The 27,269-nt window shown below is 42.9% G+C and overlaps 1 protein-coding gene across 2 annotated transcripts; it reads right to left on the bottom strand.

Annotated features, from left to right (window-relative positions):
• Positions 1-18,597: 18,597 nt before the first annotated feature.
• LOC136457591 (MAR-binding filament-like protein 1) lies at positions 18,598-24,504 on the bottom strand. Of its 2 annotated transcripts, XM_066457618.1 has the most exons (4): positions 24,038-24,504; positions 22,932-23,078; positions 22,218-22,474; positions 18,598-20,661 (listed from the first exon to the last, which is right to left on the bottom strand). In XM_066457618.1, the coding sequence occupies exons 1-4, from the start codon at positions 24,327-24,329 to the stop codon at positions 18,889-18,891; spliced, it is 2,469 nt and encodes an 822-aa protein (XP_066313715.1). In that variant the 5' UTR covers positions 24,330-24,504; the 3' UTR covers positions 18,598-18,888. The 2 variants fall into 2 exon arrangements, with proteins under 2 accessions (XP_066313715.1, XP_066313716.1); XM_066457619.1 differs by lacking the exon at positions 22,932-23,078 and having other exon boundaries at positions 24,038-24,500.
• Positions 24,505-27,269: the final 2,765 nt, after the last annotated feature.

Genomic DNA, 27,269 nt, shown 5'->3' with positions numbered 1-27,269 from the left:
GCTAAGTATTTGCACTCTCTAATTTGGCATTGGTTGCCTTGTTATTGAGCATTGCTAGTGAGCTTAGTTGGCTTTGTGCTTTTGCTTACTAGCATGTGTAGGAGCTCCCTTGTTGCTTGAAGTACTAGCGGCATAGGTTTGTGTGACCTTGCTTCTAGAATTGGTTAGGTGAGCTCTAGCTAGCCCAGCACCTTTGTTGCTTAATTAGTATCTTTGGAAGGTGCTAGAGAACATGAATAGAGGGGTGTAGTCTTGGCTAGACCGATAGTTTTAATTCCGCACTTGTTTTGGTTAGCCGACGTGATTATTTTTAGAAAGGACTATTCACCCCCCCTCTAGTCCTCCATCTCGACCCTTTAGTACAGCATATCTAAACCCAAAACAAAATAAAAAGGCTTTGGAGAGCGCTTTGGGTTCGTTCGCTTTTTGCACTTGAAGAATTGAGGGATACCATTTCATCCTAGATCAACTCTTTTAAAACTTTCAAGGGACTAAAGCTGCAATATATCTCATTAAGATCTTATTAGTCCCTAATTTGGATGTCATCAATACACCAAAACCTACATAGGGGGCAAATGCACTTACATGTTCTCTCATCCAATGCATCATGAATGGCACTAAGAGCAATGTCATTGTTTTGGAGTAGCACTTCTTTGGCGGCGGTGGGAGCCTCCTCATTGGCAACCTCAACCTTGGTCTCCACCACCTTCCACATCTTTCTATTGATTAACTTGATATAGGTGGTCATCTTTGCCTTCTAATATAGATAATTTGAGCCATCAAATTAGGGTGGCTTCTTGGTATTGTTGATTTGAGCCATTTTGACACCGAAGGTTGTTAAGCTTCAAATCAAGGTGACCACGGCTCTGATATCACTTGAAAGGTCCTAATGGCTAGAGGGGGATAAATAGCCTATTAAAAATTTCTACAACAACACTTAGCAAAGATGTTAGACAATTAAATGGCGAAGCGAGTATTATGCTAGCCTACTAAAAATACAAGCCACCTGCCACAATTCTAGTGACTATGATCTCTAAGCACATAATTGGCTAAGTCACAACACTAAGTTGGTGAGCTCTCAAAGACTAACTAAAGAGCCTCACTAACTACTAGACCCGACATAAGTTAGCTCTCAAAACTAATTACACTAAAGATTGTAGCAATACTAGGAATGTAAATACAAGAGCGGGGATGTGATATTTATACCGCTGTGTCGAGGAATTGAGCCAATCATAAGATGATCACAATCAATCACAAGATAACCAATGAAATCCTCGGACAATGATGGCACAAGATTTTTTTACCGAGGTTCACTTGCTTGCCGGCAAGCTAGTCCTCTTTGTGGCGATTCACTCACTTGGAGGTTCATGCGCTAATTAGCATCACACGCCAAACCTGCAACTGGGTGCCGTAGAACCAACACAAGATGAGGATCACATAAGCCACGAGTAATCCACTAGAGTACCTTTTGGCTCTCCACTGGGGAAAGGTCAAGAACCCCTCACAATCAACACGATTGGAGCCGAAGACAAGCACCTTCCTCCGCTCGACGATCCTGAAAGGTTCTAATGGCTAGAGGGGGTGAATAGCCTAATAAAATTTCTACAACAACACTTAATAAAATAGTTAGAAAATTATGAGGTGAAGTAAGTGTTGCGCTAGCCTACTCAAAATGCAAGCCACCTACCACAATTCTAGTTTAGATAGTGTTGATTCACACAAGAGCTATGACACTACCCTATGTTAGTGTGCTCTCAAAGGCTAACTAAAGAGCCACACCAACCAACCAACCAAGCTCTCACAACTAGCAACACTAAAGAGCTTGTCAACTAGTTTACGGTAAAGTAAAGAGAGTGATTAAGAAGGTTATACTGCCGTGTAGATGAAAGAACCAATCAATCATAAGGATGAATAACAATGAAGACCAATCACCTCAGAATCAATGATGAACACAATGAATTTTTACCGAGGTTCACTTGCTTGCTAGCAAGCTAGTCCTCGTTGTGGCGATTCACTCACTTGGAGGTTCACGCTCTAATTGGCTTCACATGCCAAACCCTCAATAGGGTGCCACACAACCAACACAAGATGAGGATCACACAAGCCACGAGCAATCCACTAGAGTACCTTTTAGCGCTCCGCCGGGGAAAGGTCAAGAACCCCTCACAATCACCATGATTGGAGCCGGAGACAATCACCAACCTCCGCTCGATGATTCTCGCTGCTCCAAGCCATCTAGGTGGCGGCAACCACCAAGAGTAACAAGCGAAATCTACAGCGAAACACAAACACCAAGTGCCTCTAGATGCAAACACTCAAGCAATGCACTTAGATTCACTCCTAATCTCACAAAGATGATGAATCAATGATGAAGATGAGTGGGAGGGCTTTGGCTAAGCTCACAAGGTTGCTATGTCAATGAAAATGGCCAAAGGTATTAGCTTGAGCCAGCCATGGGGCTTTAAATAGAAGCCCCCATGAAATAGAGCCGTTATACCCCTTCACTAGGCATAACGCGGGGTGACCGGACGCTCCGGTCCTACTAACCGGACGCTGCTCCTCAGCATCTGTTCACCCAATGGTGGCCACGTGTCTCCTACGTTCAATGGTGATTGTTTGATCTCAATGGTCGAAATGTTGACCGGACGCTCCGATAGAGCTGACCGGACGCTGGTCCCTCAGCGTCCGGTCATTTCCAGTAAGCTCCTAAAACCGTCTTTTGTCGACCAGACGCATCCGGTCATGCTTGACTGGACATAGACCGGCGTCCGGTGCTTAACCCTAGTCACTGTGCCATCTAACAACTCGATCGGACACTGTTCCTCAGCGTCCGGTCGCTTAGCAACCCAACATCCGATCAGTTGACCGACGCCAGCTTCTCACTGTTACACATGTTCGGACGCATCGGTCCCTCAGAGGTCTAGCGTCCGGTCACTGTATAACCAGCGACACTTACTCGTTTTCACTTCTAACTTCTCCACCCTTACACAAATGTGCCAACCACTAAGTGTATCACCTTGTGCACATGTGTTAACATATTTTCACAAACATTTTCAAGGGTGTTAGCACTCCACTAGATCCTAAATGCATATGCAATGAGTTAGAGCATCTAGTGGCACTTTGATAACCGCATTTCGATACGAGTTTCACCCCTCTTAATAGTACGGCTATCAAACCTAAATGTGATCACACTCTCTAAGTGTCTTGATCACCAAAACAAAATAGCTCCTATGGTTTATACCTTTGCCTTAAGCTTTTTGTTTTTCTCTTTCTTCTTTCCAAGTCCAAGCACTTGATCATCATCATGGTATCATCATCATCATGCTATGATCTTCATTTGCTTCATCACTTGGAGTGTGCTACCTATCTCATGATCACTTGATAAACTAGGTTAGCACTTAGGGTTTCATCAATTCACCAAAACCAAACTAGAGCTTTCAGATCCTTGCTGCACCAAGCCATCTAGATGCAAGAGTAACAAGTGAATCCCGCAGCGAAACACGAATACCAAGTGCCTCTAGATGCAATCACTCAAGCAATGCACTTGGATTCACTCCTAATCTTACAAAGATGATCAATCGATGATGGAGATGAGTAGGAGGGATTTGACTAAGCTCACAAGGTTGCTATGTCAATGCAAATGGCCAAAAGAGTGAGCTAGAGCTGGCCAAACGTCTTATATAGGCGTCCCCTCGAAATAGAGCCATTGAGCACCATGGACAACTCACTATGTGGTGACTGGACATGATGGTCAGATCGACCGGACACTCGACGCCCTGCATCCGGTCGTGGGATCGCTGCCATGTGTCATAGCTTCAAATGTGCGCCATCTGATCCCAACGGTCAACTCGATCACGCGCTCAAGTTAATGAACGATCGGACGCACCATGCCGAGATCAGACGCGGCCGCCCAGCGTCTGCTCATGCCCTCGCCCGAGGCGCCAACCCAACGACCTAACGCGGCGATGGAATAATCGCTCCATCAACTTAGAGTTCGGTCACTTCTAGAGAGCATCCAAAGCCGCACTTTCTCCATCGGACGCGTTCAAGGGAGCATGACCAGACTTAGGGCCAAGTTCGGTCCTCACTGCTGCTGCGCGCCAATAGTTTTGCCGCCACATCACCATACACCATCATTGACCAGATAGAGAGGCTGCGCGTCCGTTCACCTCCTCGTGCCAGCGTCCAGTCAACTAGGCCGAGACCGCGCCACTGCTCCACTACTAATTGGACGTGCTGGTCCTACGTTCGGTCAGCACAGTGACATCCTCGACTTCCCAAACTTCACCACCCTTGCTCAAATATGCCAACCACCAAGTGTATCACCTTATGCACGTGTGTTAGCATATTTTCACAAACATTTTTAAGGGTGTTAGCACTAACTAGAATCTAAATCTATATGCAAAGTTAGAACATCTAGTGACACTTTAATAACCACATTTCGATATATGAGTTTTACCCCTCTTAATAGTACGACTATCGATCCTAAATGTGATCACACTCGCTAAGTGTCTCGATCACCAAACCAAAAAGCTCCTATCAAGTTTCACCTTTGTCTTGAACTTTTTATTTTTCTCTTTCTTCTTTTCCAAGTCCAAGCACTTGATCATCATCATGGTCACACCATCATCATGATCTTCACCATTGCTCCACCACTTGAAATAGTGCTACCTATCTCATGATCACTTTGATAAACTAGGTTAGCACTTAGGGTTTCATCAACTTACCAAAACCAAACTAGAGCTTTCTACGGCGCTTGTGAGCAACAAGCCAGCGGTAGTGGCTAGACGTCGCGAAGAGAGGCATCGGCCGCACAAGCGGCGAGAAGGCCACGGTCACGCGACTTGGAGAGGGCAACAACGCGTCGTGCCTAGCAAGGCCAGTGCCCGAGCGGTGCACCTCGGAGGGCCAGCTGTCGTGCGCTCGAAGGCAGCAGACGAGCGGATAAGAGCGATTGGAAGAGAAACGAGTGAATAGGAATAAGTGGGTGAGTAGTTTTTTTAGAAACGAAGGAGCGTGGGTTGTTGTGATGGCATCATGGCCCAGCAACACGCGTCCGGGAGGACGGACGCCCGGTTCAAAGCATTACCGCTACTAAATTGGCTAGGTCAACTTATTGCTGCCGTTGCGATTTCGATCACGAGTGGTTTGTACGAGTTTCGTGTGATCTTAGCGTGCTAATCCTTTGAATGTGTGACCGGTCATTGTCATTTTCTTATAACGTTTTCTTTGCAAGGTGACATGTAGAGGTGTGTAAAAAATATTTCTTCCATCCCAAAATAGAACGTATATTTCGCTTCTCGAGGAGTCAAATTTATTTTAAGTTTGACTAAAAATATAAAAAATAGTACTGATATTTGTATCTTCAAATAAATTTATTACGAAAGTATATTCCATGTCTGATCTAATGATACTTATAAAAATATTAGTATTATAAAATATTTCATTGAATTTTAAAAAGTGACTCATCAGAAAACAAGGTATGTGCTTATTTGGAATGGAGGGAGTATGACTTATCGTGTAACTTTTTTTAAAAAATGAACAGTGGTAAAACTAGACCTTTTTTGTGTAATGTTTTATGGAACCCTACCATGACCGCTTTTGTGTTTGTTTTCCGTTTCGATTCATTATAAATGTAGACATTCATACATGTATGCACACTCATTCTTATGGAAACATGTACATACCTTGCCTTTATGAACACATCTGAGACTGAGCTAGCAGATCTCGAAATTAATAAATTCACCCGAAGTACCTCGCCATCGATGGACACGTCGTATCCTCTATGGTTTGATTTATTAAAATACAAGTGCTCATATTAATTGATAAATGGAAAAAGTCTACTTAACCCCCCACCTATTAATCATGGTCTACTTCACACCCCAAACTATGAAACCGTCTATTTTACCCCCCTGAACTTTTTAAAACCGTCTATTTTACCCCCCTGGCGGTTTTCGATGGTGGTTTTGCTACAGTAACGGTGGTTTTGCTATAGTGATGGTGGTTTTGTCTTTTTCTTTTTTATTTATTTCTGGTGAATCTTTAAAAAATCATAGTAAATCACAGAAAATTTATAAAATGGAAAATCTAATTTTGTTGGACTCCACATGAGTAGATCTACACAATGAACATATAATATGATATGTTTTAGTACAAAATTTTTGCTGTAGTTTTAGATTAATTGAAAAATCTAATTTTGTCTGTAATTAATTGGAACAATTCATAGCTGCAGCTTCTGTGGTCCAATTATGGTAAAATTTTTATGGTAGGCTAATTATTGTATGCTTGAACTATAGTAAAAATTTTGTACTCATTGGACCATGTATAACTTAGTTATAGATAAATTCCAATTAATTACAGACAAAATTAGATTTTCCAATTAATCTAAAGGTACAACAAAACATTTGTACTAAAGCATACCTCATTATATATTAACTATGTAGATCTACTCATGTGGAGTCCAACAAAATTGGATTTTCTATTTTATGATTTTTCTATGATTTTTTAAAGATTCAGCGAAGATAAGTAAAAAAAGAAAACGGTGAAACCACAGGTAGCGTAGCAAACCACCGTTACTATAGCAAACTACCGTCGAAAACCACCCAGGGGGTAAAATAGACGATTTTGAAAAGTTCAGAGGATAAAATAGACGATTTTATAGTTTGAGGGTGAAGTAGACCATGGTTGATAGGTGGGGTTAAGTAGACTTTTTCCATGATAAATCTAAAAGGCACGCATAGGTCACTTGAAATACCGGGAGAGGAATAGAGGTCCGAGCGCAGATAACGAAGGAGAGGGTAGTACCCCTGGCCGCACGAATGGCTGTGAATTTTTTTTTTTTTTTTGAACAAGGGCTGTGATTTTTTTTAGGTCCTCATGTGAGGTAATCAGAGTACCCTAGCAACTTGATCCGAATGCCCAGTAATGTTAGTGGTAAAACTGATTTGTAGTACTGTAACATTAGTCGTGTTTGGTTTCGCGCTCCATATGTACAGTGTATGCATATACAAAACTAAACTGCACGTTCGGCTGCTCAGTTCTCATCTCGTTTCAGTTTGTTTCAGCTTATTTCAGTTTTTTCTCATAAAATACTATTGAATCATCTAAAATCATTTGAAATCATTCAAAATCTGATCAGCCGAACAGGCCCGTAACCTCGACAATCTGGTGACGCACGAGTCACGAACCCAGCTGCGCCTACCTACATATGCCTCAAATTTGTTAGCATCTGTTGCTTTGCAGAGTCGTCGAGACTCGAGAGCAAGCGCTGCTTTCATCTTCATCGAGAGAGAGAGAGAGAGCGCGCGTGCGCGCGAGGGTAATAATGTACTCCATCCATCTAAAAATAAATGAACGTCTCGTTTTCTAAAGTAAGTTTAACTAAATATATAGAAAACAATATCAAGATTTAAATAAATAAGTTTACTATAAAGGTATATCTTTCATGCTCAATCTAATAACACTTACGATCTATCATGAATACTAATATTATATATATATATATAGTCATCAAACTTTAAAAGATTTGACTTCTTAGGAAATGAGACGCGTGTTTATTTTAGGACGGAGTGAGTACTCACTCTAGCTTGTTTACCTTGTCCAACAAAAAAGCCAACGATATCCAATAATAATATGTTACCTCAATCTAAAAAGACTGCAATTCTGGATTAAATTTTATTAAATATGTTAAATTGAGCTAGCTATATAGAAAATATTATTAACATTTGTAACCCCAAATAGGTATATACCATCAAAGTACACCTAAAACTAATCAAATGATACTTATTCAGTTATTTTTTACAGATTAGCAAACGTGCTCATGCATTGTAACGGAACCCAACAATTTTGAAATTGTATTTCATACTATTACTAGATGTAAGTTGTTCTATCTCTTATGCGAACATATTATAAGCTACGATCACATATAGGACGCGGAGGGTCGTTGCAAAAGAAAGTTTTGCTCTTTAATATTAATTATTGTTTATAGATATAGATATGATAGATATAGATAAAGATAATATATAGCTATAGATATAGATATGATAGATATAGATTTATCTTATCAAATATAATATAGATATAGATATAGTATCTGGTTAAAACTGGAGCGGAGCAGTCCGAAACACCTCTAAATTTAAAATTGTTTGAGTCTTAGTAAAATGCTTTTTTTTTTACGGAGGGAGTATATCTCTGGCAAATCGTTAAGAAAGATGTACCAACTGACATTCGGCATCAGTGAGCAGAAATCTGATTATCTGAGTGAGGAGGTTCGTGGCATCTATACGGTGGGGCTCTTTCCCTGCGAGGCCAGGCAGATGCCACGGCACATCTCCATCTGCTTTCTCAATTCTCATCGTTAGCTACCACTAGCCTCTATGGTGTTACCGTCGTCTGAACATGATGGACTCCGTTTCGCGTGTAGGGACGCACGACGAATAAACAGAAACCCGCGAATACGACGACGGGCAGTCGAGCAGGATCGCACGGATGACTGTACGTACACAGGTAGCAGTGTGAGTCGTCCGTGACCCACATCGATCGGCGACACGGCAAGGGTGTGCATGGCACGACAAGCAAGAGGAAAAGGAGACACGCCGGCGGCCAGCCGCTTCCTTCCAGCTACCTACAAATGCAGGCTATTTAAGCAGCGCACTGTACGTCGATGCATTCTGCGTGTAGCAGGAGCAGTGCTGTGGAGCAAGGACGAGGACGGGTGCGGCGGCCCTCCTGCCTCTGTGTCTCCCTCTCAAGCTCAACAGCTGGGCCTAGGAGTATAGTACTCCTACAGTACAGTGTTATATCTGTCGGTCGTTTGAGTCCGTTTAGTACTGAAGTTTTCTGTTTCACGCGGAATTTAAGTTCAGTGAAAGGGGCAGTTCTTCCGCTAGAGGCTGGAGGAGCCACGGAGGACTCGTGTAGGTGGGGGTCGGGTCCCTCCCCGGCGACGGCGACGGCGACGCATCGCAAGTCCGGAACGAGTCCCGAGGCGGAGGCGACACGGGCGACCCGTATCCGTGGATGGATGCGTGGTGGACGGTTCCGCGCTGATGCTGACACGGCGCACATGCATGTGCACCTCGATGTCGGGACGACGACGGGTGGAGGACGGCGGTTGCAGGCGTGGCCCCACGTGGCAGCGACCCGTCGCCCGCAAGGGACAAGGCGATAGGTTCGGAGTAGGTTAGGCGAGTGTAGTAGCAGCAGTAGCAGTACTGTACACAAGTAGCGACTCTGAGTCTGACCCAACAACGAGAAGGACAGAACGCGATGGGCGTAGGAATTCGCAATCGGCAGAGCTGGCAGCCTTCATGGGTTATTTTTTAAATAATATTATTTTAATAAACAGTTATAGATCTAGATGTTGTTTCTAAAAAATTACAAAATTAGTATCCTATCGGCTGTTTAGAGGCCGATGACACCTATCGGTATCTGGATGGCCGACATGTTGTCGCCATCTGTTCCATTTCGTTTTTACGGGACGTTATTATTGCCAACAGGGTATCGGCCAGTCAATTGCCGATATGAACCAGTCGCACCGTCCACACGCCGATAGGCTGATGGACTTTTTTTCTTTTTTTTTTTTACCGAAACCAGCTCCTGCTGGATTGGACATGTCCTTTTCCTTTTGTTTTTTATATATATTTCGCATGGCTACCATGGTCCTGGTCTCAGCACCGAGGTTGAGGGCATAGGCGTTTCAGGTTGAGGCACCGAGGTTGCCTACACATAATAGACATGCAAGTTGCCTACATTTCTTACGGTTCATATCTACTCCCTCCGTTCACCAAAAAAGAAAATACAATTGTGTTTTTTCAAAAATCAAACAATTTAAAGCTTGACTAAACTTATATAAAAATATACTAACAATTAGGAGACAAAATAAGTATCATTAAATTGAACGTAGTTCATAATTGTATTTTTTTTTTACGGAGAGTATCATATAACACTGGAATAAATCCAGCGCTGCAACTGAAAGCGCAACACCCCATGCACACAAACGCTACCGCTATGAGCACCGTCATCAAATCTTAAAATAAATCCAGCGTCTACCATTGAAACCACAGTGCCGTTAAATCCTGAATAAATATAGGAAAATACGAGTATCTGTGCCAAGTCTAGGACTTAACCCGGATGGACATGTTCGACCATAATGAAGCTAACCAACTGAGCTAGCTCAGTTCACAGTCAAATACTACTTCTAATTTAATTAGTGGTGTGAAAAATGCAGTGTTCATGTTTGCATGTGACCTTATCAAAGCAATAGAACATGGCCTACTTTGAAATTAAATATTCATGTGAGCGGGTATGCATGTAATTGAACACGTGCTTTATTAAGGCCTTGTTTAGATTGTAAGTTTTTTCACTCTCTCAATCACATCAAATCTTTGAACACATGCATGTAGTATTAAATGTAGATAAAAAAATAACTAATTACACAGTTTGATTATAAATTACGAGACGAATTTTTGAGCCTGGTTAGACCATGATTGGACAATAATTGTCAAATACAAACGAAAGTGCTACAGTACCAAATACTGATTCCTAACCGCGAACTAAACAAGGCCTAAGAAACTTTGGATTTTACCTAAGCATATATATAGAATATGACAAAGTACTTTGGATTTTTTTTGAATTAGTGGAGATCATTTTAGGGCTATAAACAACTTACGCAAAAACTCAAATATATCATTACGGAAAGAATTTTAATTTGAAAACTATAAAAAGCAATGATGCTAGACCCAAGCAAAATTGGTTGTGTTTGATTCTTAGTATCTACATAAAAATACAATATTTCTTAAGGTGTTTAGGTATTTTATTTGAGATAAAAAAAATAAAACATAAAAATAAATGGTGCATTTGGAAATGTTGCTAGCCAGTAGTCCAATCGGCCACCCTAAGACCGATGGGCCTATCGCAATTGGGTGGGTCAACTGCACTCGGCTGCTAAATAGCCGACTAGTCTTCAGTCCACATACTGATCGCCGACTAGACCATACTTCAATTTTTTCGCTGCCACGCCGACAGGATACTTAGTTTTATAATTTTATAAAAGCAACCTTTAGATCTGCAATTATTTATTAGAATAATATTATTTCAAAAAAAAAATCCCTTCATGGCGACGGCGATCACCACCAGTCCATGCAATGCAAGCAAAATCCCCGTGCCAGCTTTACTGGCAGGCCTTCCCTTCAGCTGTTCTGTTCAGCATCGTGGTGTAGCCGTGTAGCTGCCTCTGAATTCACAGAGAGAGCGAAGCAGCTTCGTGCTGATGACACCACAGTCAGTTTCTGTTGTCCATGTGACTACCCGAAAATGCCAAGAGGGAAGGAAGGTGATGTGCCCTCGTTAGACACCAGAAGAGAAGAAACACGTCCTGTCCTTTTCCGGCCGGCGCATCACTGTTTCCTCACGCGCTCGCGTTATGGAGGGGCGGTGACCGCTGTAGCCTTGCAACCGACCACGGCAGCAGCAGCCATGGTGGAAGTCCATCGACTCCATGGTACACCCCTGCTTCGAGTATTCATTCGCTCCAGTACACACCCATCCATTAACTGCAGTAATTGGGGATGGAGATGTTTTCAGCGCTGCAAAATTGTACTCACTCAGCTTCGTCCGGTGGGTCCATCAGAATCTGATGCCCTGGCTGCTGCCTGCTGGGCTGGTGGTGACTGGTGAATGCCTGAATGGTGATCCATCTCCCGTTCTCCCTGCGGCCGACACATCGGGCAGCTTGGTTGGGGACTGGGGGAGCCTCTGCTTTGACGGCAAGAAGAAAAGGGTTCCTCTGCTCTGCACAGCACAATCAACAGGGACAGAGCTCGTACAATTTTCAGGCCAACTTGTTAATTACTGTACCTGAAAAAGTTTTGAAAACGAGGTCCGGATGCAGGAGACCTCTGAAATTTGGTGCCGTGTCGCCGCCCCCCCCCCCCCCCCAACGGGCATAACGGCATGAAAAATGCACGTTCTACATATCCATCACCATCAACGTAACGTGGAGTCGTGGAAGCTCTCCGATACGCGAAATCGGGATAAACGTGCCACCAATAATGATGCCAATGTTTTCAATGACGTCAAAAGTGCATGTAGTTTACCTCATACATACTTCCAAAATTTCAGACTCTGAAGTACTCCCTCCATTCCAAATTATAAATCGTTTTGACTTTTTTGGTTCAACAATTTTGCTACACATATTATTATATCTAGATGCATAGCAAATAGATGTATAAAAAAAGTCAAAACAACTTATAATTTGGAACCGAGTAGTACATGATAAGACAGACCCTGTTAACGAGAAGCTATAGTGTATACCTGCAAAATCAATCGGGCAGACTTATGCATGAGTTAAGACCTCATGTGGGCAAAAAAGAGAGGAAGCTCAACAAGGGTTCCCAAATCTCACGTGTAAACTGTGATAACTAGAGGAAAAGAAAAGGTAGATCAAGGTAATGGGTTCATTTAATTGGGTAATGTGGCAGAACCGCCTAATTTAATGTCTCACAGGAGTGCTTGTCTTCCATTAGACACTAAGCACTCAGGGGAAAACATTAGATTACTCGGTTCCGTCGGACACACCCCAGGGGAGAACCCGAAAATCCACATTTTTGCCATCAGGATCACAAATGGGAGAATAAAGCTTGTATCATTCTTAACCATTTCTTACATCACTTTTAATACAACATCAGAGTATAATATTTATTAATATAACAGCGGAATGAAATCATATTATCAGAGTTATAAACAATTTAATTGAACAGCGGAATAGAAACATATGAACAGAGTTACAGCGGAAATAAACATCTATTAATGACATGATGAAGTATTGATATATACACTACGACAACAAATTATGAGCTTCATTTATAAAAGCATTTGGCGAGAGTTATAAATAAAAACTACGATCGCGGCGTAAAGGAAATCCTCTCTGAGCCCACCAGGAGGAATCCACACACAAGAGTCAGCTTTAGCATCCACCTGTCACCTGCAACAGGGGGAATAAAACCCTGAGTACTCAATTGTACTCAGCAAGACTTACCCGACAGGAGAAAAGAAAAGACTCCAAGGATATGCAAAGCTATTTGGCTTGTGGGTTCATTGCATTTGCAGAAAGCATTACTAAACGTGAGTCCTTATATTCGGTTTTTATTAAAAGCCGCATTGGTTCATTAACTAACCATTATATGTAAGCACCTGTGCTACTTTCAAGCAGGTGGTAAGCAATCAGATTTCCTTTGTCCATCTTCCATCTTTCATCTTTCGGTTCTTACTACGATGCTAAACCGTAGACAAGCCGTACCGGATAGCCCGGCGATTCGCGAATCAATGCCCCCAGCTGGGTACCCCGAAAACACACGCCCCGCTTGTACCCCGGGCACAAGCAGGACCAACCCGTCACTCTCCTGTCCCGGGTGTCCAGGTCCCCGTCCAAACTGGGACTCCAAGCCCCGCCCCTGAGTCCCGGACTCAGCGCGGTGCAAGGACCTCCTCCACCAAAAACAAACCCTGACAGTCGGTCCGGAAAGAGCCGGATCCGCGACAAGAGAGCAACAAGTCTTCCAAGCGCCCATACACAAGTATGTGCTCGGGATAATAAGTCTGTGACCTGCCTAGAGTCATATGCACGATCGGTCCTTAACCGACCAGACAGGGAAAACGGTGTAACCAAGCTATGACCCGCCTCCGCGGCGACACAACTTCTTACACCCACCAATACCCAAACCATATCCCTGCCCGGTCACCATTTTCGTATTTTCCAAGTGATAGTAATCCAATAATATATTTCCTATCTCTCGCGAGTGACAGGCAATCACTCGACTTCTACCGGAGTCCTGTAGCATAGCAATCTACACGATCCTGTCATACTAGTAAGACTCATAGGATAAAGATATATATGCAAGTGGGTTTCATTCAACTCCTTAAAACTTAATGCACATATATAATTTAAACTGCAGGAAAGTAGGGGTTATGCACCGGGGCTTGCCTGGGAAAAATATAATCAGAAGTTAGCTTTCCATCATGGCGACATGATCTCCAAAAGCACCATTCCTCTAGCAACTCCCGACGACTCCGTGATCCATTGACGTCCCTATTATGATATGCAATGTAATGCCATGCAAAGATATAATTAATTGACTGCAATCGTGACTCATATAAATACGCCTTACGCCTCTCGAGCTAACGGCTAGTTCTAACGACGACCATACTTAGGCTACATATACACGTTGTTCGATAAGGCATTATTTCCCAACAATTAGTTTGGTTATATAAACCAACGGTGTTTCTTTATCCCATTCTAACGATTTAATCATTATTCGAAATAGGCCATCATTATTTATTTAGCAAACTAATTATTCCGGAGCTACAAAAATTACCACGAGTACCTAATATTGCCAAGAGCCTACTGTACGAATTTTAGACCCAACACTATTACCAATGTATCATGGAAATTCTTATAAGTTTATACTTTGCAATATAAAACGCCCTAAATTAATTATATAGCTTCCAAGAATATTATCCAACTATACGAACAAATTAGACTAACAGGTAGATCATGATTTTAGGGGACTAACAAAACTGGTTTCGCTATTTTTGGACAGCTACAGAATTTTATATTGATTTTTACAAATTTGTTCCCGAGCTAAATTAGCCAATCGTTTTAGAAATAAAAAGACCAACGGCCATCAGCCGGCCCAACGGTCAGGGCAGCCCAGGCGGGCGTGACACGCGTGGCCTAGGCGACGCTGGCGGCCCAGGCGGCAGGCCAACGGCCGGCCTAGGCGGGCGTGAGCAGGCCCAACTCGACGCTGCACTGACCGGCCAGCCCAGCGATAGGCAGGCCAGCGGCCCACGTGCGGCGCAGCGAGCAGGCCGGCCCACCCGGCTAGGACCAGACATCAGCGGTGCCAAATAGCATTTCGACCCTCGTACTTTACTTAAATCAATCTACATGACATAGGCACTATTCACTCATGTCACGTATTTTGCAGAAAACACCCTACGTATTTCTATTCCTTGGATTTCCACCCTTCCTCACCTTGTCTTCATCGTAGAGTCGAGCAGAGGAGCTGGGAGGGGACATCGGGCCGGTTTCGCCGGCCGACTGCCAGCGGCCCAGCGGCGGCGGAGGAGCATCGCGGGAGCTGCGCGGCGGTGAGGCGCACCTGCGGACACCCGCAGCCTGGCCCGTGACAGCCCGTGGCCCACTGGCCACGCGAGCCAAGGCGCCCGGCAGTGGCCGCGGCCTCGCCAGAGGCGGCCCGATGCGGTCCAGCCGCGGGACACGGCGGGAACGCCAGCGCACCGTGGCACAGGCGCCGAGGAGGAGGAGGGGCGCTGGAGGCTCGGCGATGGATGCACAAGCGGCAGCGGGGCAACGCGGAAGAGGCAGTGGGGCAGAGCTGGACAGAGGACGCGCGCGCGCGGTGCGCCTGGAGCGGTGGCGGTGCTCGTGGTGCCGAGCGGGTCGTAGGGGCGTCGCATGCTTGCTTGCGGGGACGGCCAGCACCAGCGGAGTGAGGCCTGAGGCAAGGTGCTGCGGACCTCGGCGCAAGGAGGTGCGTGGACCGGCAGCACCGGTAAGACGGCTTCGGGCAGCAGGCAGAGCACGGGCGCACTTGGCACGGGCAGAGCAGCGCTGCTGCGCAGCAGACCCAGCGCAGGGCGTGAGGAGCTCGGCTGGTTGCGAGCACTGGCGTGCGGGATGACAGCGCGGTGGAGCGAGGCGAGGTACGACCACACGCAGGAAAATGGCCCGAGGAGGCGCAGCGACGGCGGCCTGGCCGAGCAAGCAAACCGAGAGAGAGCGGGGAGGGAAAATGCCGTTTTCAGCAGTGAGGGCTTGCTGCGGCGCTGTAAATGCGCGCTGGCCGCTGGTGCTCTAAAAAGGGTAGCGTCGTACGTGCCAGAGGACGGAATATATTTAAGGTACGGCGATTTGATGATAGCGTAAACTGAGCTTTCTAAACTGAGTAGTGATGAACAAACAACAATTAATCAAGAGGCCGTAGGGTTCATTCTCGGTGCTCTCGGTTGAAGAAAGAATAATTAAATAATAAACAACTGAACAAAAAAAATAATTAAATAGGTTTGTGACTTCGTGTGATCTTAGCATCTTGCGGCTTGCAGGGCTAGGGCGGCAGCACCAGGCCTCCAGCAGTGATCATATGAATGGCTACATTAATTAATTAACTAGACTGCAAAGCACCGGATGGCGCCCAGCAATTTGCAGGGGCATACTTGGCGGAGCTCAGGTATGGCGAGGGCCATACCATGCCCTACTGAGTCCTCAGCCGCTGCAGGCTAGCACACTGACGCGGAGACAGGATGGGACTGCTCAGCGTGGCTGGCAGCGGCAGTAGCTAGGACGACCGGCCTGCATGCCAGGCAGAGGGAATAGTAGCGCAGCGACAAACAAAGACAGAGAAACACGGCAGACAGAGGCTGATTGAAAGAAAACAACAAGCCACAGTCAGTCAACTTGTACTGAGAGGATAGGTTTTTACCGTTAAATAAAAAAACTCTCGGCACAGTCGATTTCAACAAAGCTTGAATTTAAATTTGATTCAAACTCTCTATATATATGTATATCGTTCTATTCATTAATGGATTTTATTTTATTTGTACAAGTTACTTTTCTTGCTTAATCTAACAAGACAAACCGTCTGCTAGCATCGTCGTTCGACCTTCCCAATTATTTGTACGCACTACGTTATTTAACTTAAGCGTTTATTCGAGTCCGTAAAACTAAGTCATATAAGGTTCGCTTATCGCTTCCCGTATGTTTTAAATAAAATTTCGAGAAACTCATTTCGAAAGTTTTACTTAGGCCTAAATCGTGGCGCTAAATAAGATCGTAACACCGAGGTGTTACAGGTAAGAAATCCAACCTAATCTGGCAATGTAGCCTATTGTGCCAGCTATTTTTGAGCAAGGCTAACACCACTTCAATGTCCTTTTGTTGTTTTTGCCCATTCAACCCTAGTCATCACCAATCCCACTGTCCCAAAAATTCCTTGTGTACCATGTCCAGGACAATCTAGCCAATTGAACCCAACAGCATACCAAATGATTTGGGCCCACTTCATTCAATCGATATATTTGGCTTATAGCTTGAAAACATATACCACAGTATACATGTCATAAGTTGATGGACCACTACATAGTGATCTTTAGTTCTTTACTATTTTGGCTTCTGTCATTCTTGTTGAATTTTACAAGCTGTGGGGAAAACCAAGAAGAACATAATATAATACTTGTTGATGTGGCAGTAGGATAATGATTTGTCTTAGAAAGGACCATATAACAAAACAAACACGTGCATAATTGAATAGAATATTGCTAGGAGTGAAGCATCTATCTCCAGCCCTGGTCCTGCTCATAGATCCATAATTAAACAAGATGGTCCTCATGAGTAATTAAACAGGTAAGAGAACGAATGGCTGAAAAAGAATAGTGCAGCAGTCAATAAATATACTCCCAAATGGATATCTTGTAGCACTGTTATATTCTAACAATCAAGTATCAAGCCAACAAAGAGAGTACAAGAAACTTGGGGCAAGCAAAGGCACCTAGCAAGAGAGAAGAAAATATGCCATCAAAATCACATGTGGGACATTTTTTAAACATTTTCTTTTATTGAAAATGCAGAAGAGCTGTTTATTATTATATTAGGAAGGAAAGGGGGAGATCCCTTACAAAACATCCCACACACACATGAAAAAGAAGTTACGAATCACATTTGCTCCAAGAAAAGATAAGGATATGACCGCAACTTAAATAACACACTCTACTCTGATGATTCGGCGAAAAGGTAAGAAATACCTTTAGCCCCAGCCAAACACAACTGAATTTCCTCGCTAGCGACTAGCAAGCAACAAGGCTGTAGCTAAACAAGGAGGTACACTATCAAAAACACATCTATTGCGGTGATTCCAAATGGTCAAGCCCCCCAAGAATCACAAGGGAGTTGAGGCCTTTCTGGACAACTAATTCTTCAGACAAAATAAAGCATTGTCAGGTACTTGAAGACTTTGAGTTTGGGTCAACGTGCCTCCTTAAACGGCCTGTTCGCTGGTTGGTTTCTGGGCTAGTTGGTGTTGGTTTGTTGTGAGAGAAAAACATTGTTGGTTGGCTGGTTTGGGCTGGTTGAAACCAACAAGCGAACAGGGTGAAAATCACCAGTACGTTGAGGGGAATTTCCTTATATGCCACTGAAAAAATTACGCCTCTCTGATATGCCGTCGGTGTGACTGTGATACATGGGGACCCACCAGTCACTGACAATGGCATATCAGGGATTTAGGTTTTACTGGCAGAGGAATTCCTAAGTAAAGACTAAAGTCCCAATGTGAGAAATATTTTCATAGACTCATAAATGTTGAATGCATAGACAAGTGTGTCAATTTTATAGAGAGAAGGATTAGAGTGACACCAGTTCAGCAGATTTCAGAACTACATCTTCCATGAAGCAAACTGACCTGTTTTCAGTATATCAAAACAGGCTCACTAAATGAATGATGATTAACCAGAAGGGGTAGGTTAATCCAACAGTATATGAGGGCGCTAAGTATATAATGCTACATGGATTCAAATCAATGATTGCTATAAAAATGAGAAATAATATGGTGTATGTAGCACTTAGCATAAGTACAGATACCGTAATTTCATCATGTTGGCCACTCAGTAACTCATTTATACACATACAGACCTCTGTTTTCCAAAACTAAAACAAAATACATTGAATAACTGAAATACTACAAAAGGCAAATGTAAGTAACACTGGAATAACTATTGATGCTATTTTCAAAGGATGGCAATTTTAAAATGAAGTAACAATGGAATTACTAAATAGAAAGACATGGAAAAAAAGATGGCTCCAACACACTCATGCTATGCGCCACCTTTTCTTCTCCTTACAGTCCTTTTCACAGGCTGCGGAGTTCCAGCAACAACTCCACTGCTCTTCTGATTATGATCATTCACAGGTTGCTCCTTCAGAGTTTCATTAGTCTCTGGGGGTCCTCTTGGTCGGGGAGGTGCTCTTGGTTTCTGAGAACTGTTTGTACTAATCTGCCTCCTTAGGCGCAGTATCTCACCCTTTGCTAACGCCAATTCCTCTTCAAGATGTCTGGACCTCAATTCAAAGCTCTCCTTGTCCGTCTGAAGCCTTGTGATCAGACTCTGAGCATCCTCAGTGTTTTCCTTAGCTTCAGTTGTGATTTTCGTTTGTTCAGCTAGAGCCTTGGATAGCATTTCTTTCTCAGCTTCAAGAGTGTCATTCCTAGAATGAGTGCTCTCAAGTTCTTTAGACAGTAACAACGCACTATTGTTCATCTCATCTAGCGACTTTGTTGCCTCATCCAGGTCTGCTTCGAGAGCTTTTCTTGCTTCAGAATCTACCTGCAACTGTTTCACCAAGACTTCAAGTTCCCTATTCAAGGTTGTCACAATTTTTCTTTCCTCAACAAGCTCATGTGTGGTGGACTCCAAATTCTTGTACACATCCAGCAATTCTTTCTTCAAGTTGTCACGAGCTTCAACAATAGATGCCAGCTCATCAGAGGTGGCTTCAAGTTCGTCTTGCCCCTTTTGAACCATTTCCTTTACAGAAGCCAAATCTTCTGACAGAGCTTTGGATAATGATTCTGCCTCTCCTAGTTTATTAGTGAGATCTACTTGCATCGCATTGGACTCCTCTTGGAGTTTAGAAATTTGTGATACCAGGTCCTCATTCAATTCATTTGCCTCCTCAAGCTCCTTGGAAAGTTTGGAAACCTCACTTCTGGAAGTCTTTAGAGCCTCTTCAGATGATCGAATTGAATCTTTTAAAGCTTCCATGGCCTTAAGTTCATTCTCTAGCATCATTTTGGTAGCATCCAACTCCTTGTTCAACTCAACAATTGTTTCTTGATCTTTGCTAGAGTCAGTTAATGCAACAGACAGTTTTTCTTCAAGCTGTTTTATCTCATCATCTCTTTCTGATAGTAGTTTGGAATCATGGTTTGCCCTTGTCTCTGAAGCAGCCTTCAGGTCTGTATACTCTTGTATTAACTCGTTAATTTGTTTGTCAGCTTCTTCTTTTTCAGAGTTCAACGTTTCAAGTTTAGCATTGAGTGAATCAATAGAAGATATCTTAGAAGCGAGAGCATTCTTAGTTGTATTGAGCTCTTCCTCAAGTTGTTGTACTCTAGAATTTGCAAGCTCAAGGCTCCTTTTAGTTTCATTTGTGAAAGCGGTCAGCTTTTGGTAGTCTACTTCCTTCGAGGAAAGTGATGCACATAGTTCCCTGATGTGCTTCTCCTTATCATCAATTTCTTGGCTGAGTAAACTTATCTTTTCCTGCAAAACATTAATCTCACCAAGCTTTTCTTCCAATTTAGTTTTAAGCATATCCTTATCAATGCCAGCTTGTCTGATACTACTCTCTAATCTCTGTATTTCATCCCTAAGTTCCTCAGCTAATTTCTTCTCCTTTCTGAATTCTTCACTCAGTGATGTCAAAGTCTTTGTTGCTGAAGCCAACTGACCTGAAAGAGAAACTTCCTGCTCCTGGAATTTCATAGATTGCTTCTTTTGTGCTGCTTGCTGCTGCAGTAACCGTTTCTCATAGTTTTCCCTCATCAAAGAAAGTGCTGCCTCATTTTCAGCCAATTTGCTCTCCGTCTGAAGAAGGTAGAACATTGAATACATCAGGTCTCCAATTTCCATAGATCAACTTTTAGAAAATAGAACAATTAGCATATCAAAGGTGTTCAAAATACTTTTGGTAGCTTTCTGTATTCATAAGACATTACAGATGTCGGCTTTTTTCAGAAACATGGTGGAAAAATGGTAATACAATGAATCATTAGGTTTTCACAGAGTTTTATCCTCTTTAACGTTCCTACTCTCACGTATGAAATAATGAAACAAAACCTGGACTTGCAAAAACATATCACCAGCACTGATTTCCCTCAAACACCCATCATTGCAGCAAGGAAAGAAAATTGTCTGTTCCTCAGAGGCATAATTCAGACTAGGAAAGCAACATGGACAACAAACAGGAGGTAAATATTTTGCATCAAACCGTTTTCCCTCAGATTATGAAGGATACTACAAACAGATTTCATTTTACGTGGTTCAAGGTTCAGTTTACTAATAAAGCTCTCAAGATTTCAGTGTCGCTACCTTTTGGGCTCGTTCGTTTATGACCGTTCCTGGTTAGGAATAGTTCTGGGTGAGGATTAGCTATACAAATTACACTAGCATTCCTGGTAGGAATAGTTCCTGGACACCGTTCCCTGCCAAACGAACGCAGCCTTAGGGAGAATAGTAGAACTTGTGCACAAAAATTTCTTTACTACTTGGTGACTGGTGTAAAACTCTCCTCTACTTCTTTCTTGACTAAGGCTACAAAAATATACAGTGGAGCGCTTTGAAATGGTGTAAATGTTGGAAACCACACGAAATTGAGATACATGCTTACATAGAAGCCTACAAAACCAAAGAAACCAGACGTGTAAGTGTAAAAAAAGGAACACAGCTGATGAAAGCATAAAGCATAACCCCCAATACCCCATAATATAAGGCTAAAAGACCGATATTTAAAAAGTGTCAACATAAAGATCATGAGTTTGGAAAAAAAGGTAAAGTCAAACTCCTTGAATACATTAAGAGCATTTTTTATTAATTTAATGGCTCAGCATCAGATCTGTGTACTTTGGCCTAAGAATGGTGTGCACACTGCACTGGACACAGTGCTTAGTTTTCTCTAAATACAAAAGGATGCTAGAAAAATTGCCCGTGTCATGACACCACAAATCAAAGTATTGTACATGTGTATATATAGCTAGGTCGCACGATGCTTTTAGAAGATTTGGGTAGTGTGGTGAAACTGATTTGTGTTAAATGGCAAGGATGGATAAATAAGCGAAATATAGGTGTCGAGTTTATTTCAAAAATATATATATAGGGGTAGAGTAGGGGTGATGACAGGCACACCATGAGCACCAACTCCATTGTTTTAGTAAGTAATAGAGATTTTACTAACTGGAAATATATGCATAATATGTGATTATATGACGATAAGATCATGGATGTTTTGGAGAAGCGGTGCATGCTGGGATGCCTCATGAATTGAGCACATGATTCTCATTTAGGCTATATGAAATTAAGAATCAACATATCTAAACTAAAACAAACAGTAAAACACATTAACTGCAGGTTTGTAGATGATTTACTGAGGAGATAATTGATTGCAGGGCCTTTTTTTCTTGTAGAGAAGTGCCGTACAGCCCACCAAGAACACCGGAGGCAGCAACTCCAACTGTGCCAAGAAAGTCAACCAGTGGATTCTCTGGAGATTGTTCTTGCACCAACTGTAAGGATGATTCACGCTGACGAGCTTCAGGAGTAGTAGCTTCAACCTGAGTTCCTTGAGTGTTTTCAGGTTTTGCAATACCCTTTGTCCCTTCAAATTGAGGGACATTCTTTGTCTCTACAGACAGAAGAAATTTATCAACAACTTATCTATGTTTGTGGAATGATGACACAGGCATAAATAAGTGCTCAATGATCAATGACCAGGAAAAAACTCATTGAAAATATGCATAATTATATTTCAATTCCCTAATGTCAATGAGGCAGCACCGCCAACTTAGTTAAGTCAAAACAATCTCATCTCAAAGCAAAATGTATTAGTGACCCCCATGGCCCCATGCCAGTTTACAGAATACAGCATATCTAGATGGTCAGTTCAATCCATTCATGTGGCTATAAGCAGTCAAAAGAACTGTGCAAGTATGACCAAAAAAAGTCTATAGGACAACAAATCTAAAAGTCACGTGTTATGGTAGTTTTCAAAAGAATTTGTGGTAATTCCATAAAAAAAAATTTGTGGTAATCATAACTCCTATCTTTCACACATACTACTCATATAAGGTGGAAGTTCTAACCATCAATCTTATCCTCCTTAGGTCTACAGATGATGGAATTACGTCCAATCTTGAAAGTTTCGTAGCAATTCTCAGCTTCATGATTTACCCTTGGGGAATCAATCCCCTTTCTTCTAACAAACCCTTCGAATAATGACACACCATAAACTGCGGGAAATTGAGAAAAGGTGACATCTGATCATATGTGGTAAACAAACTCAAATACCACTAGGAACATTTATGTGGATAATGAGTACACTATTCCAATTCTAGATTTCTTTTTCCACCAGAATATTAACCTCCAAGGAAGACAGTCATACACTAATTCAAGATTGCGTGTTTGTGTTTCACGAATTTCCTGCGACACCTGTTGTCAATAACATAAAGAACTAGGGGCCTGAATACCAAATTAAGAAGTTGCACACATGGAATTATAACTATTAGGCAGCATTTGAAACAGTATGTTACTACATAAACTCCAAACTTTTAGTTCTTTCATCAGTATGAGTGATGCTCCCCAGTCCCAACGCTCAAGATGCATGCAACCATTAAGGAGCTAATGGGTTTTGATGTGTAAAATCTGACATAAAGTTGATTTAAAGTTTCAATTTCTTCAGAAGCAAACTCAACTCTGGGAACGGTTTTAGCATCTACTAATTCTTCTTCATACATGCATGCCCTGCTCCAAAAAGGAAAATCGTGCCTGCCACAAACATCAAAGTTGCTTAGAGCATACTCCAAGATGGATTCAATACCCAGCAAATTCTAAACTCTTGTATCCACTGTTTGAACAACAGTTGCAAATCCTCATTCTAGTCGGCAGATGCACATTTGAGCCAAGCCCAAACAATTCATGCATTGTTATATAAGGCCACAATGCAGCACTATATATATGTATATAGCAACAATGTCCTCTGCAGAAACGACATGTCACCTTGATACTATCATGCTCCTATATTGCAGAACAATTAACAATTGTTAATATCAATCCACATAATTGCATACGGATTTAACTCGCAACATTACTCCACAGCATGACTAGGACCCAAGTTAAGACGGACGATTGACAGCGAATTGCGAAACCAAATTTTACACCAGCACTGGCAGGGAATAGGATAGGCACTAACCCTTCACGAGGTCCACGGGCGTGGGCGCGGCAGCAGCTTCACGGAGGCTGACGAACGGTATGGCCGAGGCGCCGAGGAGCACCACCCGCCGCGCCAGCGTGTAGGCATCGGCGGCCGCCGCCGCCGCGGGAGAAGGACCGCCATCGAGCGGCGAGGCGGCCGACGCAACGACGAAGACCCCGCCTCGCCGCGCGCGGCGACGGCAGGTGGTGGCGCCCGAGGAGGAGGAGGCGTATTGGAAGGCGTGCGGCGGAGACGGCGACGGTGACGGCGAGAGGACGAGGTAGCCCATCCCGCGCTGGAGAAGCGAAGCCCTAGCTCAGCGCTCGCCTCCAGTCCAGCGTGCTAGCGCGGTCGAAGTTTTGGGGGAGGCAATGGAAGTGGCTCAGGCTCTGGCGACGAAGGCGCGGATTAGGAGTCAGCCATCGCGACGGAGACGGGGGCGAAAGGCCGAAAGCGCACGCGGCGAGTAAAGCGAGCAGGTGGTGGGTCACCACCGGAGAAAGGACATTTTTGAGGCGTGAAATTACTCTTCTGTCCCCTAATCACGAGGCGCGATGCCGAGGGTGCTTTGGGGTGTTAGCGAGTGGGGAGCCACCGGCCTTGTGCGTAAAAGACGGGCGGGGCAGGAAATGACAAATGCACCCTGCAGGAGGTTTATGTCGTGGGCTCAAGGACGAGGTTAAGGTGGCTGTATGCCAAGGGCTCTTCCGGTATTTTACGCGGTCGGTGAGGGGGACAGGTTCGACGAGCAAGCTGATCCGGAGTGTGGGTGTGAGATTCGGCCACGTGGTTGAGCGGGCCCCAGCCACTAGGGCCGTGGGAATCTTAAAGCCCAACTCATGCGGTTGTCTCTATTGGGTCTCGTATTTGGTCTTTTTTATTGGGCCTCGTAATTTGTTGCAGCTTTACCATTTGTTTCTGTTCGGGGACTATTATTAGGCCTTGTTTAGATTCTACCCAAAATCTAAAAATTTTTAAGATTCTTCGTCACATCAAATCTTGCGGTACATGCATGGAGCATTAAATATAGGTAAAAAGAATAACTAATTGCACAGTTTGTCCGTAATTGACGAGACGAATCTTTTAAGCCTAAATAGTCCATAATTGGACAATTTTTACCAAATACAAACGAAAGTGCTGCAGTAGCCCAAAGCCAAAAAAAAAAAAAAATTCGCATCTAAACGGGGCCTTACTAGAAACGAAATTACATGGCGCCGGGGCGCGAGTTGCCGCGGTGCCGAGGTGTCGCTCGTCGCTCTATCTAGGCCGTCTCCTTCCTCGACGAATGAATGGATGACGCCGTCTCCTTCCGTGAAGATGACTTTACTTTAGGACGGGCTGGACTCAGGGCTAGACAGACGGGCTGGTCCAAGCGTGGCCTAGATAGAAAATAATTAGCAAAAAAATTAATTACCTTATCTGGATTTTTTAAAATTCATGTAAATCTTCCAGGGAGGAGTACCGGAGCAGATGCCTAAATTCAGAGGGTTTCTAAAATGCATTCTAGAATATGCTAACGATCAAAAGATAAATATTAAAGACGTCAAATATATCTACTAGACTACTACGTACTTCTATGACGGGAGGTAGTAGTATCTATCTAGAACATATACATGCATGCTGCCACCTTAATAGGGCGAAACTATCATTTTGTCAGCAGTCTGCACCTAAGTAAACCCTGCCAAATTTATTTGTTGTATATTATTATACAACGGATATTATACATAAAAAATCCTCTTATAAATATACCCTCAAATTCAGTCTCATATATGCCTCGTTCACTTCGAAGTTCATTTCACCTCTCCACTTCCTCTCTCAGACAAGGCCATGGAGCCCCAGAAGGGTTATCTCCGTCGTATTGCGTTCTTTGTCTTCGAGATGTGGCTTGCAACCGTCTTTGCTCTGCTTATCTTATTTGCGCTCGCGAGCTTCGGCAGGTCCTTGGGCATGCTAGAAAAGAGCTACTACACCGGGATTGGAGTAGCTTCTCCGGGAGATAGTATCATATCTCAAGATTCTTCCGAGGTGAAATTTGTGTTAACCTTTTTTTAATTCCCATCATATATATGGCCACCATTTTTCTTTCATTCTTCTGATGACTGTGAGAAGGAAGAAATATGGTGCTTGTATTTCTCAGATGGTTAAATTCAAACATCTAACTCTGCTAAATGCTTAGATCTATATATCTTAAACCATCAGTAATATATTGTTCTCAAATATATCTTTAACTATCATTAGTAGGAAAACTTTGAAATAAATACTAAATCTGAGGTTTTATTCTACATCCAGTGTAGAACGTGGCAAACTGTATTTTACAACATCATGAGTTCTATCATACGCATTGATTATAGGTGTTACATATGATTTTTTTTTTCTGGTGTGCTAAACATAACATTTAATAAAAAGAGAAGAAATTAAAGTTCTATCTCATGTACCATACAACTTTGGCATAATATATAATGATCTAATGTCTTATGTTCATTGTCATAACACAACATCACAACAATCAATTGTCTTGGATATTAGAGTATAGTATAATACTACCTTGTCCTGAAATATTAGAAATTCTAGATGTACAAGTGCTTGTTCAGGTACATAGCAAAATCCTTTTATATTTCAGGAGAGATGTAGTATCCTGCATTGTGGAGAGTACTGTACATTGCAAATAATAGCCTTATTCGTTTCTTATTGGAAGAACAAACGCACATTATATAATTCTAGTTAGCACTGTTTTCATTTTGTGGAAAATTGAAAATACAATTAGCAATATGCTTACTCCTACATACTCCCCCTGTTACATAATGTTTGTAAGTCTAGGATTAAAGGTTTTATTAAATTATCATATTGGCACGTTCCAAAGCATTATGAACTTAGTCCCTACCCTTCATCGATGTACATACCACATCCAATCAAATCGGCAACCACACCACGTCTAGTGATGAAGTCATGCAAGAACTTTGATGCATTCCCTCTGTCCATAAAAGAATGTCCCAAGGGAATGCAATGGAGGAAAAAAAAAGCAAGGGCACGTGCATAATTTTACATGCTCAATGATCTGTCCTCGAAAAGCTAGAGCGTTGCTTTCTCTCTTTAATACTCCTGTGTCTTGTGTGAGATTAAAACAGAATGACAAATATTATGAAACAGAGGGAGAAGTTAACTTTAACCATTGCTGCAAAACTGGGGTCGTACAGCCAATTTCAGGAAATCTGAATGATTTTTGCTTCGC

This window comes from Miscanthus floridulus, chromosome 6 (assembly GCF_019320115.1).
Source record: "Miscanthus floridulus cultivar M001 chromosome 6, ASM1932011v1, whole genome shotgun sequence".
Lineage (NCBI taxonomy): Eukaryota > Viridiplantae > Streptophyta > Magnoliopsida > Poales > Poaceae > Miscanthus > Miscanthus floridulus.
The sequence above is the reverse complement of the archived record's forward strand: the minus strand, read 5'-3'. Positions and strand labels throughout refer to the sequence as shown.